The sequence below is a fragment of the Macaca fascicularis genome, chromosome 3 (assembly GCF_037993035.2).
Source record: "Macaca fascicularis isolate 582-1 chromosome 3, T2T-MFA8v1.1".
Classification (NCBI taxonomy): domain Eukaryota; kingdom Metazoa; phylum Chordata; class Mammalia; order Primates; family Cercopithecidae; genus Macaca; species Macaca fascicularis.
In genome coordinates this window covers 113,570,337-113,591,234 of record NC_088377.1, presented here as the reverse complement: position 1 = coordinate 113,591,234, position 20,898 = coordinate 113,570,337, and the positions used below count along the sequence as shown (strand labels likewise).

General features: G+C 37.6%; 1 protein-coding gene across 4 annotated transcripts in view; it reads right to left on the bottom strand.

The window, feature by feature from the left end:
* The window catches only part of ANKMY2 (ankyrin repeat and MYND domain containing 2), a 47,045-nt gene that overhangs the window by 10,697 nt on the left and 15,450 nt on the right, over positions 1-20,898 (bottom strand). For 2 of the 4 annotated variants that reach the window (XM_045388894.3, XM_005550057.5), the window contains 4 exons: positions 17,655-17,793; positions 15,273-15,371; positions 5,853-6,013; positions 615-829 (listed from right to left, as the gene is read on the bottom strand). In XM_045388894.3, the coding sequence (XP_045244829.2) occupies positions 615-829; positions 5,853-6,013; positions 15,273-15,371; positions 17,655-17,787 (608 nt within the window). In that variant the 5' untranslated portion in view covers positions 17,788-17,793. The remainder of the gene's footprint in view (positions 1-614; positions 830-5,852; positions 6,014-15,272; positions 15,372-17,654; positions 17,794-20,898) is intronic. The other 2 variants (XM_074035387.1, XM_005550058.5) reach the window with 1 other exon arrangement.

Here is a 20,898-nt window from a genome sequence, read left to right as displayed (position 1 = left end):
TAGGCCTTATAAGGTTTTCAGGCCCATTAAATGAATATGGAGAGGTGACTATCACCATAAAACACGTTAAACACTGTTATCAGATTAGCTAGTTACTTATTACCATGTCAGTTATTTGTACTAAGAATAAAAACTCTCATAGGGCCACACCCTTCAGACTTAGTTCCCTTTTTTAGGTAAGTATGCAAGAGAATTTGATCTCTGGTGGTCAGAGAACCAGCATAAAACACAGCTCTCCAAGGTACCGTAACAGAGACACCCTGGATGCCATTATAAATCCAGAGCTGCAACCTAGGGCATGAAATATGCTCAAATTTAGACTTGGGCCACTTTCTCACTGTGTGATCTTACGCATGCTATTTAACCTCTCCAAACCTCAGATTCCTCATCTGTAAATCGCTGGTAACAACAAAAACATCACAGTAAAGAATACAGAACTGAATAATCACTCAATGTAAGTATAACATTATTGTCTGTTTGTCAAAGACTAAATGTGATTCCAACAACAGCAATTGCTGCCAAAATGTTTAATTTTGAAACCCATAATAATCAGGCTTCATATAAAAAAAAATCCAGTTGAGTGTATTTTATAAACGACGTAGTAAAAAGAGTACCTTTTGATCAAGGTGTCCAGTTTGTTCTCTCCATCTTTCAAGAAGTTAATGCATTTCTGAAAGATACAGCTTATGTAATGCATTTTCATAGCCAATACTTCATTCATGTCTCTTTGCTTCATACATTTCTCACAAATCAAATCCATCACTCTGTAGCATTTATTCAGGGCTGCTGCTTCTGTCAGCAGAGGATTCTCATTTACAAGCATCACGATCTAGAGGAAATCCCAGTGTACTCAGGTATTAAAGGAGAGACTTTTCCATGTACAAATTAGGTAGTCCATTTAGTTGATTTCAAAAGATTACCAAAGAAAGCCTTCCTTAGGATCATGAAGTTATTATGCTATTTGTTAGAATGCAGATTACCCGGAACAAACATATAGAACAATATAGAATGACCGTAAAATAGTGGAATCTCTTAAACTCTGTATATCAAAGTTATAATGTGATCTGCCATCTACCTATGCCAGAGTGCCAGTATGCCACTCAAGAGTACATGATTTTACAGTCTCTGTTAAGTGCGCTTTGACTAAAGATAAACATGGCAACTTTGAACATTTTACATAAAGAATCAAATCATTGAGCAATAACCACTTTTAGTTAACATTACTCAGCTCTAGAATTTCATGGCTAGGAGAGCTACAATTCTCATTAATTCTTATTAAGCATAAGAAAATGAGATTTTTTTCAGAATGAAGTCTAAAAATGAAATATGCTTTACTTTCCAATTAACTACATTTCTCTGCGGAAATTTTCCTGAAGATGCTTCCGATCATCTACAGTCATGAGAATAGGTCAAAGAGGAAGCCATAAATAACTTTAAGGGGGAAATATTAGAATGATCAAATCTTACACATTATGAGTACCACATTTCCTATGTACGCACAGATTAAGTGTAATTTAGTGTAATAAGTCAAATTTAGTGTAATAAGGAGTATTTTTGTATTAGCATTGTCATAGGGTAGATTATTTGAAGTGGGTCTGCATAGGACTGCTGTAAACATCCATGGTGGTATAATAGTAATGTAAACATGAATGTGAGTGTGGCAGGAGGCAGCCAAATGCCTAGGCAGATGGGGTGGGTCCTTGATGAAGCGCCATTTCCAAGCCAAAGACAGTTTAAAGCCTGAAAGGCAAGCTACAAATTAAATCCTCGAACTGGATTGAGAACTTGTCTTCTTGTTTGGCTCAATTTCTTCTGACTGATCCTTACCCTTCACCTATTTTACATACACCTACCCTTTCCTAACTGGTTTTCTACACTGTCGTGCCCACCACTGAGTGGTGTCTTCGCTTTAACCTTTTTCACATACTCACAAACCAATCAGCATGCACTCCCCATTCTGAGTCCATAAAAGGACCTGGACCCAGGCACACGGGGGACTTTCCCACCTTCGGGTAGGGGAACCACCTCCCTGCATCCCCTCTTTGCTGAGAGCTTTCCTTTCACTTAATAAATTCTACTCCACTCACTCTCCAGTGTCCACGTCTAATTCTTCCTGGTTGTAAGACAAGAACTCGGATCTAGCTGAACTGAGGAGCACAAAGACCACAATAAATGTAACAGGGTCACAACTGTATGCACAGAGCAGAGAGCCAGTCAGTACTTGCTAACCTACCTGTTACAGCTAAATCAATATCCCAGGGACTGTACATGTCAGGGAACAACAGGTAGAGTTTCCTGAATTAGTTTCTTTTCTTTAGGCATGAAAAAAGATCATCTATTAGTAAAGCCCATAGCTAGCCCTCTAATTAGAAATTTAACACAGATGAAATGTCCCTGTAAAATTAAATGATTTTCACTTTTTGACATTATTAGATTTATATACAATCTAGTGTTTTACAAAAATCCAGCACTTAATAATAAGTTATTAGACTTAATGAAGCAAGTATAATCAGAATCCTTATTGGTAAATTTCTTGATAACTATCTCTACCAAAACATACTTTGGCAATTTATGGTAGAGAAGAAAAGACTCAGTAATCATCTGTTTATACTTCTGCTAATTGTAATCATTTAAAATTGTTTGATCAGTATTTTTATATGTGGCATTTATAATCAACTATAGAATCTTAAACTTACAAGTGAAATTCTTTCAAAAAATTTCAAACAGAACCCAGATTAATAATTTTTTGTTTGGAGACATTAGACCTTATCTATTTTTTAATACACAGCACAAATATACACCAAGAAAAATGACAAATAACCACATCATTAACATGAGCTTAATGAAACAATTACGTAGCTACACACAAAAGAATAATATTTGTACTTGTTTTCTTCCTTAATCTCTGCAGCATTATGAAGTAATATATTACAAAGGAAATCCTTTTTATTAATTAATGAGGAGGAGCATTTAATAAATATATTTCTATTGGCATTAAAAACTAGATAAATTTTTACCATTCAAAGGATTGCTACCTGAGAATATGTTCATGTAGTGGCATTTTGAATTCCTTGTAGTTTTTAAATCCCATTTTTAAAAACTGCTAAATCTACAATACCAGGCTTGAAAATCACAGTAATCAAAGACAGGATTGCTGTGTGCACATCTGCCTCCTGTCCACTCATAGACCCTGCTCTGCTGACATTTTTTCCTGTGATTTGGTTTTTCTCCTAGATAACCTTCATATTCTGGGCATCAGCACAATCCTCCAAGTCCCTTTTGAAAACAAATGCATCCTTATTGCTATGGCAGCCACTTAGCCTAGACACAAATATAGCTATGTTAGGTGCACTATAATGAAATGTGAGGTGTGTACTGGGGAGAATTTCTGAGCTTGTTTTAAAAGCTGTTTGACATTATACAGTGGTTATTACTTTTTAAATAATACTCCATAGGAAAGGCCATGCTAGCTTAGAAAGGGGTAGAGCAATAAAAACAGGCCACAATAACAAAAGCAACTGGGTGGCTTTTATATCCAAAGGATGGATAAAAGAAAAGCTTTCGAGTGAATAGATCATTTAAACCTACAAAAAGCAAGGTCTGGGCTGGAGGAAGGTATATAATAGGATAGTCCCCTTTATACTCTAAAAAATATTATGTAGTCTATTTCAGACTATACACCTTTACAAATTATTGTCTGCATAAATATGCCCTCAATCTAATTTACTTAAAATATACACCTTCAAAGATAACTGAAGACAGAGTATTAATAATTTTTAGGACACTTAAAGACTGGGTTCCAAGTAAACATAAAAAAATATTCCAGAAGCCTGGCCAACATGGAGAAACCCCATCTCTACCCAAAATACAAAAATTAGCCAGGCATGACGGCAGGCACCTGTAATCCCAGTCACTCAGGAGGCTGAGGCAGGAGAATTGCTTTAACCCGGAGGGCAGAGGCTGCAGTGAGCCGAGATCTGCACCACTGTACTCCAGTCTGGGCGACAGAGCAAGACCCTATCTCAAAAAAAAAAAAAAAAAAAAAAAAAAAAAATCCACAAACCCTTACTGCAATCTGATGGGGTAGAAACCTAGATATGAAAGACAGTGAATCAGAAAAATACAGGGCAAATCAATATAAGCCAGAATATCCTGTATTGCTCAGGCAGTGGAGGAACAAGGGTCTTACAGAACCAGACACATTCTCTACATTGAGAAATACCGTCCCCTGACAGAAACCTGTCTCCCCATCCCAGCCAGCCCATGCCTGAGACAGCACCATGGAGAGGAGCCAATGCTTCTCTAGGGAGTTCTCTTTTCCCTAGGTGTGCTGGGAGGCAGAGAACCACTAACAAAGAAGAAAATACATATTTTTTAAAGGTTAAATTCTAAGCCCTCTGTAGTCTTCACTAAAAACATAAGTATGCAATTCACAGCTGAATTTGCCCACTTAGTATCACTAGTGTTGCCTCTGGCAGTTCTTCCAGAATATTAAGAAAAATGCTTGAGTTTTCTAAAATAAAAACAGCAGATTTCACTTTTCTGTCTGATGGGAAAGGTATCTACTAGTTTGTCATCTCTCTTAAGGGCCTAGAAAATTAATTTGGGTGGAGGAACACACAATGAGTAAATTTGGTTTGTTTCTCAACCTTCAAATACTCAAGAAAGATGTACAGGGATGCATCAGCAAAACAATAAGATTATATACATTTTGGATCTTATATCTTTGAATGAGGGTCACTCTTCAACAGAGTTACTTATAAGAACTGTCCACTCATTTTCATGATGCTCAGCAGACTCCACAGATTCTTCTTTTGTAATAAACTTCTGGGAAAATCTATTTTCTACATGATAATAACGCCTTATGTTAAGGAAGAACCTTAACTTTTGACCCAACTTACTATCTTGCTCACTTAAACAGCTCTGAACTACTATCAAATCTTTACCCTGTGAGTAAAAGCATGTGACAGATATTGAAATTGAAATAGGACCTCATCACTGTAGCACACATGTAGCTGTGTAGTTTTCTATGATGATTATTGAGGAAATTATACTTGTTTAGCTGGATTTTTTTTAAATTATGCTGTAAAAACAGTAAAAGCCCATATTTTTAAAATCTAGAAGACAATAGCCCTGAAATATTTCAGAATAGCTCTTGAAATTTCCCAGTTAAGCCATTAGAACTTATGTGTTCATCTACGAAATTTGACAATCTGTTTGATTTGATGAATTACTGGAAAAACTATGTTATTTAAAGGCATCAAATAGCCACTTACCTTAAAAACGTTCCCGTGATTACATTTCAGAATCTTTCTTAAAAAGGCAATTATTGTAACAGATGCTGTTAGTGCCCCACCTACATCCTTTTTACCAGGCCTGTATACCAGGCCTCAGAGGCTCTCAGGGTCAGCTACTATGGTCTTTTCTCCAGAAGACTGCCCTCATTGAAAGGGAGCCACCTCACTTGGTACTATCTGGGAGGCTGTCCTTTCCCTCTGGAGACAGGCCCCATCCAACAACAGACTGATGAATACAAAAGCTGGACTCCCTTGCTTCTCTGGAGCCACTCACACTCCAGAGCTCCCAGTGGGATGACGTGGAAGCTAGGCTTCAGCGAACCCATCTCTTTGCGTGGCTTTTCCTGATGCTTTAGTCTGTTTCTCTCTCGCTTACTCACTTCCAGGTTTCAACGGAGAGTGCTCCTTCAATAAATCAACAGGCCAAAAGAGCCCACTGCAAGCTCTACATCTACAAAACCCAACCCAAGACAATTATGATCCTGTATAATAAAAGCAGTTTAAGCTCTGAAGCAATATTTACATAAAAAGCAAATACAGTAGACAGCACACTACCTTGACAGGATGAAGATTCGTTGTGGTGATGATTTTGTGCAGTGGGCCTGCCAACTTTGGGGGCAGTTTTGGCTCTTTATCCAGTCCCTGGGGCTTAGTGTAATAATCCAGTCTCTCTCGAGGAAAGAAATTGTTGATTATGGTCACACAATCATGTTGACCTTTTCATAGAAAAAGAGAAAAGTTGTGTTTTAGTATTAAAAATAACACATCTGGATTTTAAAATTAATTATGTTGCCATTTTTGTGATGTAAACATGCACCAATATCTTTATTTTTCAGGAAAGGAGAGTAGAGGAGGAGGACAGATAAAATATTTTAGAGAACATTTATAAACATTCCTTGTAAAGTTGATAAACAATCTTTGAAAGACACAGAATCCAAAATACATATGAAGATTATGTGGATTACAAAAGAAAGCACTGTTCAACTTGTAAGAGACCCTAAGTATTTCATAAGTTGCTTGTAAGTTAAATGTCTCCTCTTCTCAGTCTACACAAATGATGCTCATGTTTCCCTAATCACATCCGGTTGTATTTACACAAAATTTAAATTTACTCCATATAAAGTATTGTTCTTATTATAATGATAATATTAAACTGAAACCCTCTCCCCCTTACCCACTACCCCCCGAATTTGAGAAAAGCTTGCCCTCTTTGTGAAATGTAGAGAAAAGGCTTTTGCTTCCATAAGCTTGGAATCCTTATCGTGGCTTTGCACAGAATTCCAAGCCACTTCTCTAAGGCATCTCTAATTAAAAATGGTTCTACGAAAGCAAACTCTTCCCCGGGGAAGCTGCTGGCCTGCAAGTGTGCTCCTGTGGCCTCCCGTCCCTAGCTCCCTCTCCACTACCTCTCTGTAGCAAAGCAGTGGCCACTCTGGGCAAGCAGGCAGAACCCACAGGGCACACAGGAGGGCGCAGGCTCTGACTGGATCTCCGGAGGAGAGACTTCTTCCTCCATTCTGACCGATGAGGGCTGGGGGACCAGCGGAGGCGCGCCTGGGCAGAGCGTGCAGACGCCATGGTCCCCGCTCCCGGAAAGTGGTCCCCCTGGGGCAGTCTGCGTGGCCCCTGCTTGCTTGTGCTTGGTCCTGGGAGCGTCTGCTTGATCCTGCCGACAACAGGTGACCTGCGTGGGGACAGCACTGTGGGCCGGCTGGACCCTGGTGCTTGAGGCTGGCAGAGGGCTCTGCTTGTCCCTGAAAGTTCCTGGAAGAACCCAGGAGTGGCGGGCTTCATCCCTGTGCCTCAGCTGGTTTGCTGACCAAACCAGCTTAATGTCTCAATTAAATGGTTGAACACTTTTGATGAGATATTTTAGAACTTTTTTTTTTTTTTTTTTAATGGGAACAGCTATCTTTTTATTGCAGCTGGATATAAGATTTTGTTTTAAGGAAGCATATGCAGTTTGTCTTCATCTTCTCTGGTTTCTTCATACACAGATGTAAATTTCCACACAGTTACCTGGGTTGATTTTGATGCGGTGTTCATAACCCATTTGCATTAGATTTGCTTGGTTGAATGTCATTTTTCTCTCTTCTTAAAGATTCTGGAAGGAGGGGTTTTCATTTTCTAAACTAACTAATTAATGTCTTAATTGAGACATTAAACTTTCTTCTTCCACTGATCCAGGACCCTATCAGCTTTACCTGACTGCCTGGGAGGTACAGAACAAAGTACCTATGGGGATCCAGCAATTCTGAAGATTATGCAATGTCTCCAACAGAGGGCTTCTTGGGTTGGAAGTGTGTGGATAACATTTACCCTAACAATAACCACTACAACTACAGCAAATAAGAGCATTTAAGTTAAGCAGATTCAATTATAATATATAAATAGACTTTCAAGAACCACAGAGAGATTTAAATTTTAAAAATTAACAGGCAAACTGAAAGAGGCGATCCTGGTGACTATTGAGAACTAAATTAGTAACACAGAGGATCAAGGCCAGTCATGGTGGCTCATGCCTATAATCCCAGCACTTTGGGAGGCTGAGGCAAGAGGACTGCTTAAGCCTGGGAGGTGCAGACCACCCTCGGTAACATAGCACAACCCCTTCTTTACAAATAATTTAAAAAATTAGCTGGGTACAGTTGTACGTGCCTGTCGTCCCAGCTACTTGGGAGACTGAGGCAGGAGGATTGCTTGGGGCCAGGAGTTGGAGACTGCAGTGAGGGTGTTTTTTTTTTTTTTTTTTTTTGGTGAGAGAGTCTGGCTCTGTTGCCCAGGCTAGAGTGCAGTGGTGTGATCTTGGCTCATGGCTCACTGCAACCTCTGCCTCCTGGGTTCAAGCAATTCTCCTGCCTCAGCTTCCCAAGTAGCTAAGACTACAGGTGTGTACCACCACACCCAGCTAATCTAGTTTGTATTTTCAGATGGGGTTTCACCATGTTGGCCAGGCTGGTCTCAAACTCCTGACCTCAGGTGATCTGCCTGCCTTAGCCTCCCAAAGTGCTGGGATTACAGGTGTGAGCCACCATGCCCAGTCAAAGCTGCAGTGAGTTTTGATCACACCACTGCATTCAAGCCTGGGTAAGAGACATCCTGTCTCAACAAAATAAACAAACCAAAAAGATCGAGTGGATGAAATATCTCAAAACAGAAAAATTCAGATATAGAAATCATTATGCAAGAGATGAAAGAGCTAAAGAACAAATCCACGAAATCTAATAGTGAAAATTAACAGAAATCTCAAAGGAAAAAAAGGAATAGATGGAGAATTAAACAAATGATAAAAGAAAACCTCCCTGATTTGAAAAGAGAAATTAATAGTGATCACAATACCATTTTTGGTACTCCGTGCTTTTATTAAGTACCAGAACACCCAATTTCTTTCTTTTTTGGGGGGATTGGGGGAGGTGGGTATTTCTTTTATTTCTTTCCCCAGTATATACGTCTTGAGAAGTCAAACAGTAGCAATCTATATTAAAAATGTGAAATGAGCCAAGGTGCTCTGTTTAGAAAATGAACACCTCTCCCAGAATCTTCAAGAGAGAAAAATGACATTCAACCAAGCAAATCTAATGCAAGTGGATTATGAACACAGCATCAAAATCAACCCAAGTAACTGTGAGGAAATTTACAACTGTATATGAAGAAACCAGAGAAGATGAAGACAAACTGCATATGCTTCCTTAAAACAAAATCTATATCCAGCTTCAATAAAAAGATAGGTGTTCCCACAAAAAAAAAAAAAAAAAGTTCTAAAGTAGCTCATCAAAAGTACTGAACCGGACACAGGAAGACCTGAAGATAAAGTAGTCAGAGAAAAATATGGAATTAGCTTACAACTATATCTTCTCGTCAGTCCTCCAATTAGTACAATCAGGGATTTCTTAATTATACCTTTTTTTTTTTTTTTTGAGACGGAGTTTTGCTCTTGTTGCCCAGGCTAGAGTGCAATGGCGCGATCTCGGCTAACGGCAACCTCTGCCTCCTAGACTCAAGCAATTCTCCTGCCTCAGACTCCTGAGTAGCTGGGATTACAGGCATGAGCCACCACGCCCAGCTAATTTTGTATTTTTTAGTAGAGGCGGGGTTTCTCCATGTTGATCAGGCTAGTCTCTAACTCCCGACCTCAGGTGATCCGCCCGCCTCGGCCTCCCAAAGTGCTGGGATTACAGGCGTGAGCCACTGCGCCCAGCCTAATTATACCTTTTTAAAGAGAAAAAATAATATTACTTTACCTTTTTTCCCAGATTAAGCTTTTTTATTTTAGGTAGTGCTTATTTTGATATTTTCATTAATCTGCTAATAACATATTTGAATAATATGTTTAAAGTTTATCTTTGTAAATACTTAATCGTTTAAGTTTAAATTTTTGTAATTGAAATTCTTAAATATTTTACTGGTTTTAAACTTATAAATTCTGAATATACATAAATAAAATAATACTATTAATATAGAAAATAAATGCTGCGGGTGGAAAAGCCAGTACATCATGTTGCTCCCATATTACAATCACTAGATTTGAGTCCTCTAGACTTACAGGGCTCACTGAGTGTGATTCATAGGAACACACACATACAACAAGACTTATCCTATTCAAATTTTTTATTTTCAAGGATAAGCTGAAAATCAAACGCTCTTCCAGAATGAGAAATGTAAAGTTTACAATGGAAAGTAAGTTGAATTCTCATTTGCAAAACCAGAACTTAGAAAACTGTAGAATAACTTCTATATGTCTCAGAGAAAAGAACTGTGATATGAGTCAGAAAGCTAGGCAAAATATGACTCACATTTCAGAGAGAAAGGTATTAATAGTTTTGTCATGATGGGTTTCAAAGAATATACAACCTACGTAACCCATTTGAAAAGGTCTATAACCAAAATCTAAATGAGAACAGAGATCTAAAGACAAAAATGGAGACAAAGGGGAGGAGAGAGAGGACAGTAAGAGAGGGAGTTCATATGAGTGGGTGAAGATAGATGACAGGCAAATCATACAGCTGGTGGTGTGGATTACTGAAAGAGAAGCAACACCCTGTCAATGACACTCTCACTACAGCTGGTACTAAAAATACTAGACTCTCTCAGCAAAGTCCACAGCTACAGGTATGATGGCACAGGTTTTGAGGAAGTATCAGAGGAGGCAGAAAGGAAAGACCTGTGGCCTGACAAGGCAAAAACAGAGAATGTGGAGAAATAAATGAAGTATAAGGATTTCATCTTATAAGGTTGCTAAATGGGTAAATCCGGGGCCTTGGGGATGGGGGATGTGGTACTGTACAGTTTTGACCAGCCAATCACTTTAAGGAAATACATGTGTGCGCGCGCATGCACCCACACACACACACACACACACACGCGTGCACAATGTCAAGTAAAATAAGGAGTAAAAATGAGGTCAAAGAGGAGGAATGCAACCACATATATCAGTAATTACATTAAATATACATAAGCTAAATACCTGTTAGGAGACGGAAACTATCATTTTGGGTTATAAAACAGAACCCATCTATACATTTGTAAGTTACACTACTTAAATGAAATGATAAAGATTGAAAATAACAGATGAGCAAACAGCTTATTGACAAAAAAAGGAATTAGGAATAGCTGTAATATCAGTAAAAGTAGAACTAAAAGAATTCAACAAGAAAAAGAGTGACGTGATACAATGATAAAACCAATAGCAATATCAAATTAAAAGTGAAAAGCTAAAAATATTTTCATTAAAAACAGGAAAAAGACATGTCAATTATCACTATTACTTTTTCTAACTTTGAAGCCCAAAGCAAATTCAAATAGAAAACAAGATAAAATATAATAGCTATAAAATCCATTAAACTGTAATAAAAATAAGAAAAAAATACAGAAATCAATAACTTTTCTCTTTATTATCCATAACCAGCTGGAAGGGATTGAGTGTGGAGGTGGTAGTGCAAATTCTTACCATATGAACAGTAACCACAAATCACTAAGAAATAAATTTTGAAAGAAAGGATTGAGATGAAGGAACCTATTAAATATTATCCAAAGACCAAAAGTCAGTCCCCTCCCCTAAAACAAACATAAAGGCATACTGTGTAACTGGATGGAAAGTCCTAGCATCATACAAATGTTAATTCTCTGCAAATAATTATATAATCATTTAGTAAAATATAATTTAACTTACCACAAAGGGGGTATTTCAATTCAGTAGGATAATGTTAGCTGGTGTAATAAATGGTACCATCACAATTAGCTATATATCTGGGGAGAAATGAACTCTAAACAAATTCTAGAGGTACCAAAAAAATCATAAAAAATAACTGAAGGATATTTAGGAGAATACTTATATAACTTCTGGTCAAGAGGCCCACTTTTAGCAAAACAAGAAACACAGAAGGTATAAAAGAAAAAATATGACCACTTAAAAGTAAATTTCCTGATGGGCACAGTGGTTCATGCCTGTAATCCTAGGACTTTGGGAAGGACCTGAGGTCAGGCGTTCGAGACCAGCCTGGCCAACATGGCGAAACCCCAGCTCTATGAAAAATACAAAAATTAGCTGGGTGTGGTGGCACATACCTATAGTCCCAGCTACATGGGAGGCTGAGGCAGGAGAATCGCTTGAACCCAGGAGGTGGAGGTTGCAGTGAGCCGAGATTACACCACTGCACTCCAGCCTGGGTGACAGAGTGAGACTCCATCTCAAAAAAAATAAATAAATTAAATAAATAAATAAATAAATAAATTTCCTATGGCAAAGGTCTCCATAAAGTTAAAAAAGAAGAAGAAAGAAGGAAGAAGAAGAAGAGGAGGAAGAGGAGGAGGAAGAGGAAAAGGAATAAAAAGAAGGAGGGGGAGGAGGAGGAGGAGGACTGGCATAAAATATTTGAAACACATTTGTTAGATAATGGATTTGTATGCATAAAGCTCCTCAAAGCAATAACAAAGGGCATCCCCCCACAAAAAAATGAAAAAAAAGTATAAGTGGGTAATCCACAAAAGTGAAAATACAAACTACCAACAACAGAAGTGCTTAATTTCATGAATAATGAGGGGAAAGTATGTACCATCTTTTTAACTATCAGACTGGAAAAAATGAAAGAATGATAATACCCAGCTCTGGTGAGGACATTACTGTGAATTATTATGCCCTTTTGGAAAGGAATCTAGACTTACATTAAAATTAAAACTCTAGGCCGGGCATGGTGGCTATAATCCCAGCACTTTGGGAGGCCAAGGTAGGCAGATCACGAGGTCAGGAGTTCGAGACCAGCCTGACCACATGGTGAAACCCTGTCTCTACTAAAAATACAAAAAAAAATTAGCTAGGTGTGGTGGCGCATGCCTGTAATTCCAGCTAGTTGGGAGGCTGAGGCAGGAGAATCACTTGAACCTGGGAGGCCAAGGTTGCAGTGAGCCGAGGTTGCGCCACCACACTCCAGCATGGGCGACAGGGCAAGACTCTGTCTCAAAAATAAATAAATAAGTAAATAAATAAATAAAAAGTCGGCCGGGCGCCGTGGCTCAAGCCTGTAATCCCAGCACTTTGGGAGGCCGAGGCGGGCGGATCACGAGGTCAGGAGATCGAGACCATCCCTGGCTAACATGGTGAAACCCTGTCTCTACTAAAAATACAAAAAACTAGCCGGGCGTGGTGGCGAGCGCCTGTAGTCCCAGCTACTCGGAGGCTGAGGCAGGAGAATGGCATGAACCCAGGAGGCGGAGCTTGCAGTGAGCTGAGATCGCGCCACTGCACCCCAGCCTGGGCGACACAGCGAGACTCCATCTCAAAAAAATAAAAAATAAAATAAAAAGTCTATATCCTCTGTCTCAGCAATTTTACTTCTAGGAAATACTTTAGAGATACTAAAGTTCTAACATGTAAAAAATATTCAAACACTAACTTATAAAAAATAGAAAATCAAGGATGATTATTACCTTATTTGTGGAAAAGTGGTTAAAAACCTGTAAAATTGGTCAATAAGGGAGAGCTTACTGAACTGTGGAACATCTGTATCATGGAATATCACGTAGCTGTTGAAGGAAATGAATTATGCCTACTGAGATGGGAGGAACTTCCATGATATATTACTAAGTGAAGAAAACAAGTTACAAGGAATATCTGCTGTGTGATGGATGGCATTTTAAAAAAATGACAAAAATCTTATGTATGTATGTACACATGTATACATACTGATCCACTTGAAGGAAACAAAAAGGGGAGAATGATCCTTTTTAAAGGCTAATTATTTGGAAAATACAGTAACAACTGGAAGGGTGCAATGTAATTTTCTGTCTGTGAAATTAAATAGATTAAAAAGGAATGAAAACATTACTCTTATGTTAGGATAGGATTGCAAACAATTTTTACCGTAGTAAAAATTTTGTTAGTATTGTAGTGTTAAGAAAAAGAAAGGAGCATTGTATTAATGCCTGAAAGAAGAGACTCCTCCATTTCCAGACCTGTGATCTTGGGATAATTATTTTACCTCTATCTGAGCAATATTTTGTTACATTGTGGATATAAAGAAAACTTGTACAGTTAAATAGAACTTCAGAGATCACGTAATTCCCCTGCTTCTTTGCATACAGATCAGAAAACTGAGGCCTATGGAGGTAAAGGAATTTGCCCATGATCCTATAACTAATCATCAGCACACATGAACTCAAGTTCAAGTCTCCAGATTCCTACTGTAGTGTTCTTTCCCCCTGCAGTGATACCCTCAAAATTAGCTTAGAACTGAGATGGGGGCAACTTGGGGCCTGTACGTATGGGAGTTAAAATATTTCTCTGAAGCTTACACAAGGCCACACCTTTCTCAAGTCCTTCTGAAATTAAAATAAGGATATTTCTTCTAACAGAAAAAGCTGTCATAAGGCAATTGAGTGTCTGGCTTAATCAATGGCAGCTTCTATTAGTAGTTTCAAGAAAATATTATAATAAAATTTAACATAATATTCAGTTACCATCCTCCATACCTAATTTCCACTGTATCTGAACTTGACTTCTCTCAAAACCCCCTTGAATGGGATAGATCCTCCTCTTCTAGGTATTTTTATGGAGCTCTGAAGTTCTACCTTGGAGTATATATTTTCGCACCATTTGTCATTGCTATTATCCTTTAAGTGCCATGAAAGTATGAACAGCCTGTCTTATCACTATAACCAAGACACCTACAGTGATGCTTGCTTTATAGGTTGTGAACATTATTTGTTTAATGAATTATTAGTCCCTACAAGGCCACTTACTGCACTCCCAATAAATCAGACGTTGCTATCTTTGCTTTTCTCTCAGTGGAGTCTCTTCACCACCAATTCAATGGCGTCACAATACCAAAGAACAAGAATTCACTCCCACTCTCTCCTTACATTATGTCAAGTAATAGGATTAACACGCCAAAAATTATTGGGCACACAAAACAAATGTCTGTGGTTGATGAGAATGATAATGAAGTAGTTGTATATTATTATCAAGTACTCTTTCCTAAGAGTTACATCATTGTTGTAATAATTATTAACAACACTAATACCATTTATTTAGTGTTACATGGAAAGCTCAAGTCTATCACCTCTTTTAATCCTCACAATAACCTAGTAACATTTTACCATGAGGAAAGTGAAGGTCAGAATTATTAAGTACTTTGCTATCACGTGGCACAGCCAAAATTTAACTTGAGATTACTGACTTCACTCTTCATATTCTTAAACAGTAGGGTTAGCTACTTTCATTAGAGACATAAATATACACGTTATAAGCATTTGTGAGCAATTAAAATGGCCCCACTACTCTTTGTATTCCAAAAACTGGAAATTCGAAATAGCCGTTTTTCTCCAGAGTCACTAGGTATTTCATTAAGTTACAGTGGACTGTAAATACTTATGTTTTTTAAAGCAACATGATAATATTTCCACCAAGAGAAGCAAAGTGGTTTTTTTTCCACAAGGGAAATTTTGGGTATAATCTAATGTAAAACTGCAGCAAAATCTCACCCACAAAGGCTGCCATCTGAGCTGCTGTTCTTCCCACAGAGTTGACAACATCTGTCTCAGCACCAGCTTCCAACATTACCCACGTGATGTCTTTATTACCTAGAGTTTTAAAGGAAACATATTTGTTAATGTTAAGGAGGAAACAATTTAAACATCCCTTTTCTAAACCCTTTATACCTTTTCTTCCCCCAGTTCATTTTAGGTTTCGGTCATGTGGATATTTTCATTCTTTTAAAACATGAATCATAACTACAGTAAAGAATAAAATGCTATAGAACCTACTTGGAAATTAACCTTATTTTCTGGAAAACAAATCAAGCAATGCAAAAGCAGTATGGAATTGAATATCGCTTTTTTAAAGAAAATGAAATATGTTTTCCTAGAGGTAACGCTTAGAATAAAATCAAAATACACATACAAAAACATTTTTAAAAGAGATAAAATGAATAGGGCTCTCCTTTAATATCAGCTAACCCATCCCATTCCTCACACTTACAGGCTCTGGAATAACTATTAACCACTGGGGTATCTATCTTTCTACACCTTTTTTCTATCTAAACATACACATGCTATTCTATTCACATTCTTCTACTAAAGTAGTCATTATGGGTATTTTGCTATTATGAACTATACTCGGTGAAAAGTATTTTCCATTCATTCTCACAAGTTTGAATTATGATTTGCTTAGGAACAGCTCCTGGGAAATATTGCCAGATCAAAGGTTATGCATATTTTGAATGCATTTTGCCAGGCTGCCATCCAGCAAGGTTGGACTGACATGCACTCCCCAAAATAGTGTAAAGAAGTTCCTGAGCATTATAGCTCTTTCTTAACATTTGCCAGTATAGTAAGCTAAAAAATAAAATTTATTGTTCTAATTTGCATTTATTTGATTACTGTGCAAAATGTTTTATATTTTGATCAGCCAGTTGTATTTCTTTTGTTTTGCATCCAATTTTCTTTTTTTTTTTTTTGAGGCTGAGTCTCGCGCTGTTGCCCAGGCTGGAGTGCAGTGGTGCGGTCACGGCTCACTGCAAGCTCCGCCTCCCGGGTTCAGGCCATTCTCCTGCCTCAGCCTCTGGAGTAGCTGGGACTACAGGCGCCCGCCATGATGCCCAGCTAATTTTTTGTACTTTTAGTCGAGACGGGGTTTCACCGTGTTAGCCAGGAAGGTCTAGATCTCCTGACCTCGTGATCCGCCCGCCTTGGCCTCCCAAAGTGCTGGGATCACAAGCGTGAGCCACCATGCCCAGCCAAGTTTTCCATCCAATTTTCTACTGCAGTATTTTTCTTTTTATAATTGATTTATAATAACTCTTTTTTTTTTTTTTTTTTTTGAGACAGAGTCTCACTCTGTCACCCAGGCTGGAGTGCCAGGGCATGATCTCGGCTCACTGCAACCTCTGCCTCCCAGGCTCAAAAATCCTCCTCCTCAGCCTCCTGAGTAGCTGGGACCACAGACGTGTACCACCGTGCCTGACTAATATTTGTATTTTTGGTAGAGACAAGGTCTCACCATGTTGCCTAGGATGTTCTCGAACTCCTGGGCTCAAGTAATCGGCCTGCCTTGGCCTCCCAAAGTGCTGGGATTACAGGTGTGCGCCACTGTGCCCAGCTAAAAGAACTTCTTATATTTAACAATATAATCCTTTAAGGTATATAATAAATATTTTTAGTTTTTCGTTTGTATTTTAACTCTATTTATGGTATATCCTACAAATGAAAATGTGGAATTTTTATCAATATTGTTCTTTTTGGATTCTGTGGTTTATACAGTGCTTAGAAATGCTTCTGGATTCCAGGATTATGAAAATATAGATTATTATCTTCAAAGTACAAGGATATTATATTACTTCTGTATTTTTCAAAGAGCTACACCAATTACAGATAACCCCACTTAATTTTAGACAGTGTTTCTAAATTGTCCTTATTCAGCAAATAATAAACAATACAAATCCAAGTAAGTTTCTAAATGGATCATCATATTTAGCACATAAGTGCCAGTGAGGCAAACAGATAGCTCTATCACAGCGACTGTTTGTTCAGGAGAACAAAGAAATTTTCATATCACTTGAAAATATAAAGATATAGAATATCAAAGGCGGTAACTTGAAAGAAAAACAGATCCAGTTCCTCAATTCCATCAAAATGTTGTCCACATAAAGAATCAATTGATTTAAATAACAAAAGAAACAGATCACCAAATTAATTATATAATTTATTTCCTGCATTATAGCTTTTCAAAAACCAATCGCCATCATTCCTTTCCATAAAACTTGATCATAAAATTAATAAAATCAAAATGCATTTAATCTTCTAGTATATATGTACTTATAACAAGTTTGTATAGGTAACTAATATTTATAAATACTAAAACTTCACCAGAAAGTGCAGCAAACATTAGGGCTGTGTATCCATGTTCATGCTGATGGCAATTTACATCGGCTCCATGTCGCAGTAGTAATTTGCACATATCAAGTTTTCCTTTATATGCTGCATGCATTAGAGGAGTCATTCCATTCTTTAATAGAAAGAGGGAAAAAGTATTAATTTTACTGTTTTTTCTGTACCTATGAACAATTTCTGCAATTAGAAATATAAAATGAATATGAATTAATTAAAATGATCTTTATAATATGTATTTTTATATTTACTTCCACATTTGGATCTTCCATAAACTTCTGAGGAAGAGATGGTTTTATTACTGGAGATGTTTTTACAGATTAGCAAACAGATTCAGAGAGGACTTGCTCAACCTCACATGACTAATAGTGGTGGGAGGGACTGAAACCCAAATTTTCCAAACATACTTACTTTCTCAGAAAGCAAATGAACAAACAGATACAAACACATTTTTTAAAAAGAAGAAAAATCTCAAACAGTGCCTCTCAAGAGGAAAGTTGAATAAAGTATGGCATATGCATAACATGGGATATTTAAATGAATGACTTCATCTGTATGTACAGAATGGAACATTTTTCACAAATTATTGTCAACGAGAAAAGGTGCAGGAAATGCATATTACAGTGGTATCATTTTTTAAAACCATGATTCCCTAAATCACACACATATTTTGATTATACATATGATTTGATTATATGTGATTGTATAAATATGGAGAAATGGTTGGTAGTATTTAGGCTACACTGGTCAAATCACACGTGTATTTTGATCATACATATGATTTGATTATATGTGATTGTACATATATGGAGAAATGGTTGGTAGTATTTACGCTAGGCTACACTGTTTGGTCTCCATATGCTTTGTGCATATTCAACGAAACATCCAACCTTTTACGTACTAGCTACTACTATTATTTGGTAGATTCATGGATGAGCTGTTACTGTGAGTGAATTTTCTCAGTAATGTAGGCGAAACGCTGTAAGTACCAAAACAGCAAAGTTGTTTTGGGTGAAAAGCTCTGTAAAACATATAATCCGTTACCTTAGTGAAGCTTAGAATGCTAACATAATGTGAATTATTCTTGATGCTTCCAAATTATTATTATGAACATAAGCCATCATCTTGTTAATGCAGTACACACTATGTTCAGAGGGTTGTGGAGACGAGAATGATAGAGAGGCTGGGACCTTTCATTGCAAAAGAGAAAACTCCATGGAAGCCATGGACATTGCTTGAGAATAAGAACGGAAAAATGATAAGCAGATGATAACTTTGAAGACTCCCTTAGCTAGGAGTCTCTACAGAGATGGAATGTTAGCATGCTGGGAGTGGGTGGGTGGGTATGGGTAAATCTCGTTGTACAGAGGCAGCCAATGGAGTGCTTTAAGGGAGTAGGAATGGACTGCATGGCCTTTAGCTTTTCAATAAGGCAAAACCATATCGCGAGCATGACTTGGGTGATATCTCCTAAAGGATGATAGAATCTGTCCATAAGAAGCTAGTGTGTAGCCTGAGGGGTGGTAGGGGAAGGACACAGGACCATCAGAAAAGCCACCACAAAGAAGCAAACAGCTGTTTCTTTTGCAGATTTTAGGACCAGACTTCACCATGGAGTTAGTTTTTTCTGTTTATCCACAACAGGTGGGCAGTCAATCACCCAGCAATCCAATCCTACAACAAGAGGTTATCTAGCTCTGAGAATGAATAATCCCCAGACTATAGAACTGACCTATAGTTTAAAAAACAAAACAAAACAAAACACAAAGCTTTCAACAGAATGTGATGATCTGCTTAAGAGCAAAAGAGATATGCAACGCTTTTGAATCTCACATCACCAACTGTCTTTATTTTCTTGTGTTTGTGTTTTCACTGTCATATGTGTTAATCAATTCTGCCCATTTACCTGTCTCCTACTACTCCCTTTCCTCTCATTTAAAAAAAAAAAAAGTCCTGTCTCTTTTCTCTTTCTCACTTGTTGTTTTTTGTTCACCAGCTGTCACCTTAGCTGGAAGTGGTTTTTAGAGCAACCCAATGAGAGAAGTTTCTTTCCAGAAAGGTAAATATCGGCCGGGCAAGGTGGCTCACACCTGTAATCCCAGCACTTTGGTAGGCAAAGGTGGGGGGGTCACTTGAGGTCAGGAGTTCAAGACTGGCCTGGCCAACATGGTGAAACCCTGTCTCTACTAAAAATACAAAAATTAGCCAGGTGTGGTGGTGGGCACCTGTAGTCCCAACTACTCAGGAAGCTGGAGAAGGAGGATCACTTGAACCAGGGAGGTGGAGGTTGCAGTGAGCCAAGATGGCACCACTGCACTCCAGCCTGGGCGACAGAGCGAGACTCTGTCTCCAAAAAAAAAAAAAAGGTAAATATCCCAATCATAGCATCTGCTGTGCAATCTCCGAACCTGCTCCTTTTGTCATGTTTATAATTCAGTATATGATTTTCCCATATCAAATTTCAGTGCTGTGGTAGATGGTCCTGGGTATTTAAAAAAAAAAAAAAAAAAAAAAAACTACTGATAAGTAACAAATTTACACTTATTTTTCAAAGAAGTGGATATCACATATACTTTCCTATCTTAGTTCAATTTTGTGTTATGAGAATTTAGAACAGTGCGAAGGAAAATTATAAATTTTGACTGCAATGATTACTATGCATTATCTTGGTTCTAGTACCACGTTGTTTATAAAAACTTTTCCATGGGCAAAGAGAAAAGAAGTAATATTAATAAATTTTGATGCTCCATAGAGATATAAACCCACCATGCTATAAATTTTCTATTTATTCTAGTGTTTTTATAGTATTTCAGTGTAAATATCCAGAAAAGGAAATAATTTGAAACAATACTGCTTATCTACTAGAAGTAGAAGAGAATATTCCCATGTTCAAAATACATGATGCAACTTAATTTAAAATGTTATATTACAGTTGTAAAGATGAAATAACTTAGCATCAGACAGAATATTAAAATAAATGTCCACCTCAAACTAGAAAGGTAGTGATAAGATTTCATAAAATGTTATCATACTATAATTCATCAATTCTAAGATGCATCTCACTTTTATATTTAAAATCTCCAGAATTGTCACTTTACTAAAGTCTCACAAATTACCATCAGTTTCCACTCCCCTCATTTAAAAAATATCTAGATGACTTTTTAATCGATGGCATCTCTGATTCAATGATATGCAAGAGTAAAAATCCTCACGTCCTTGTCAT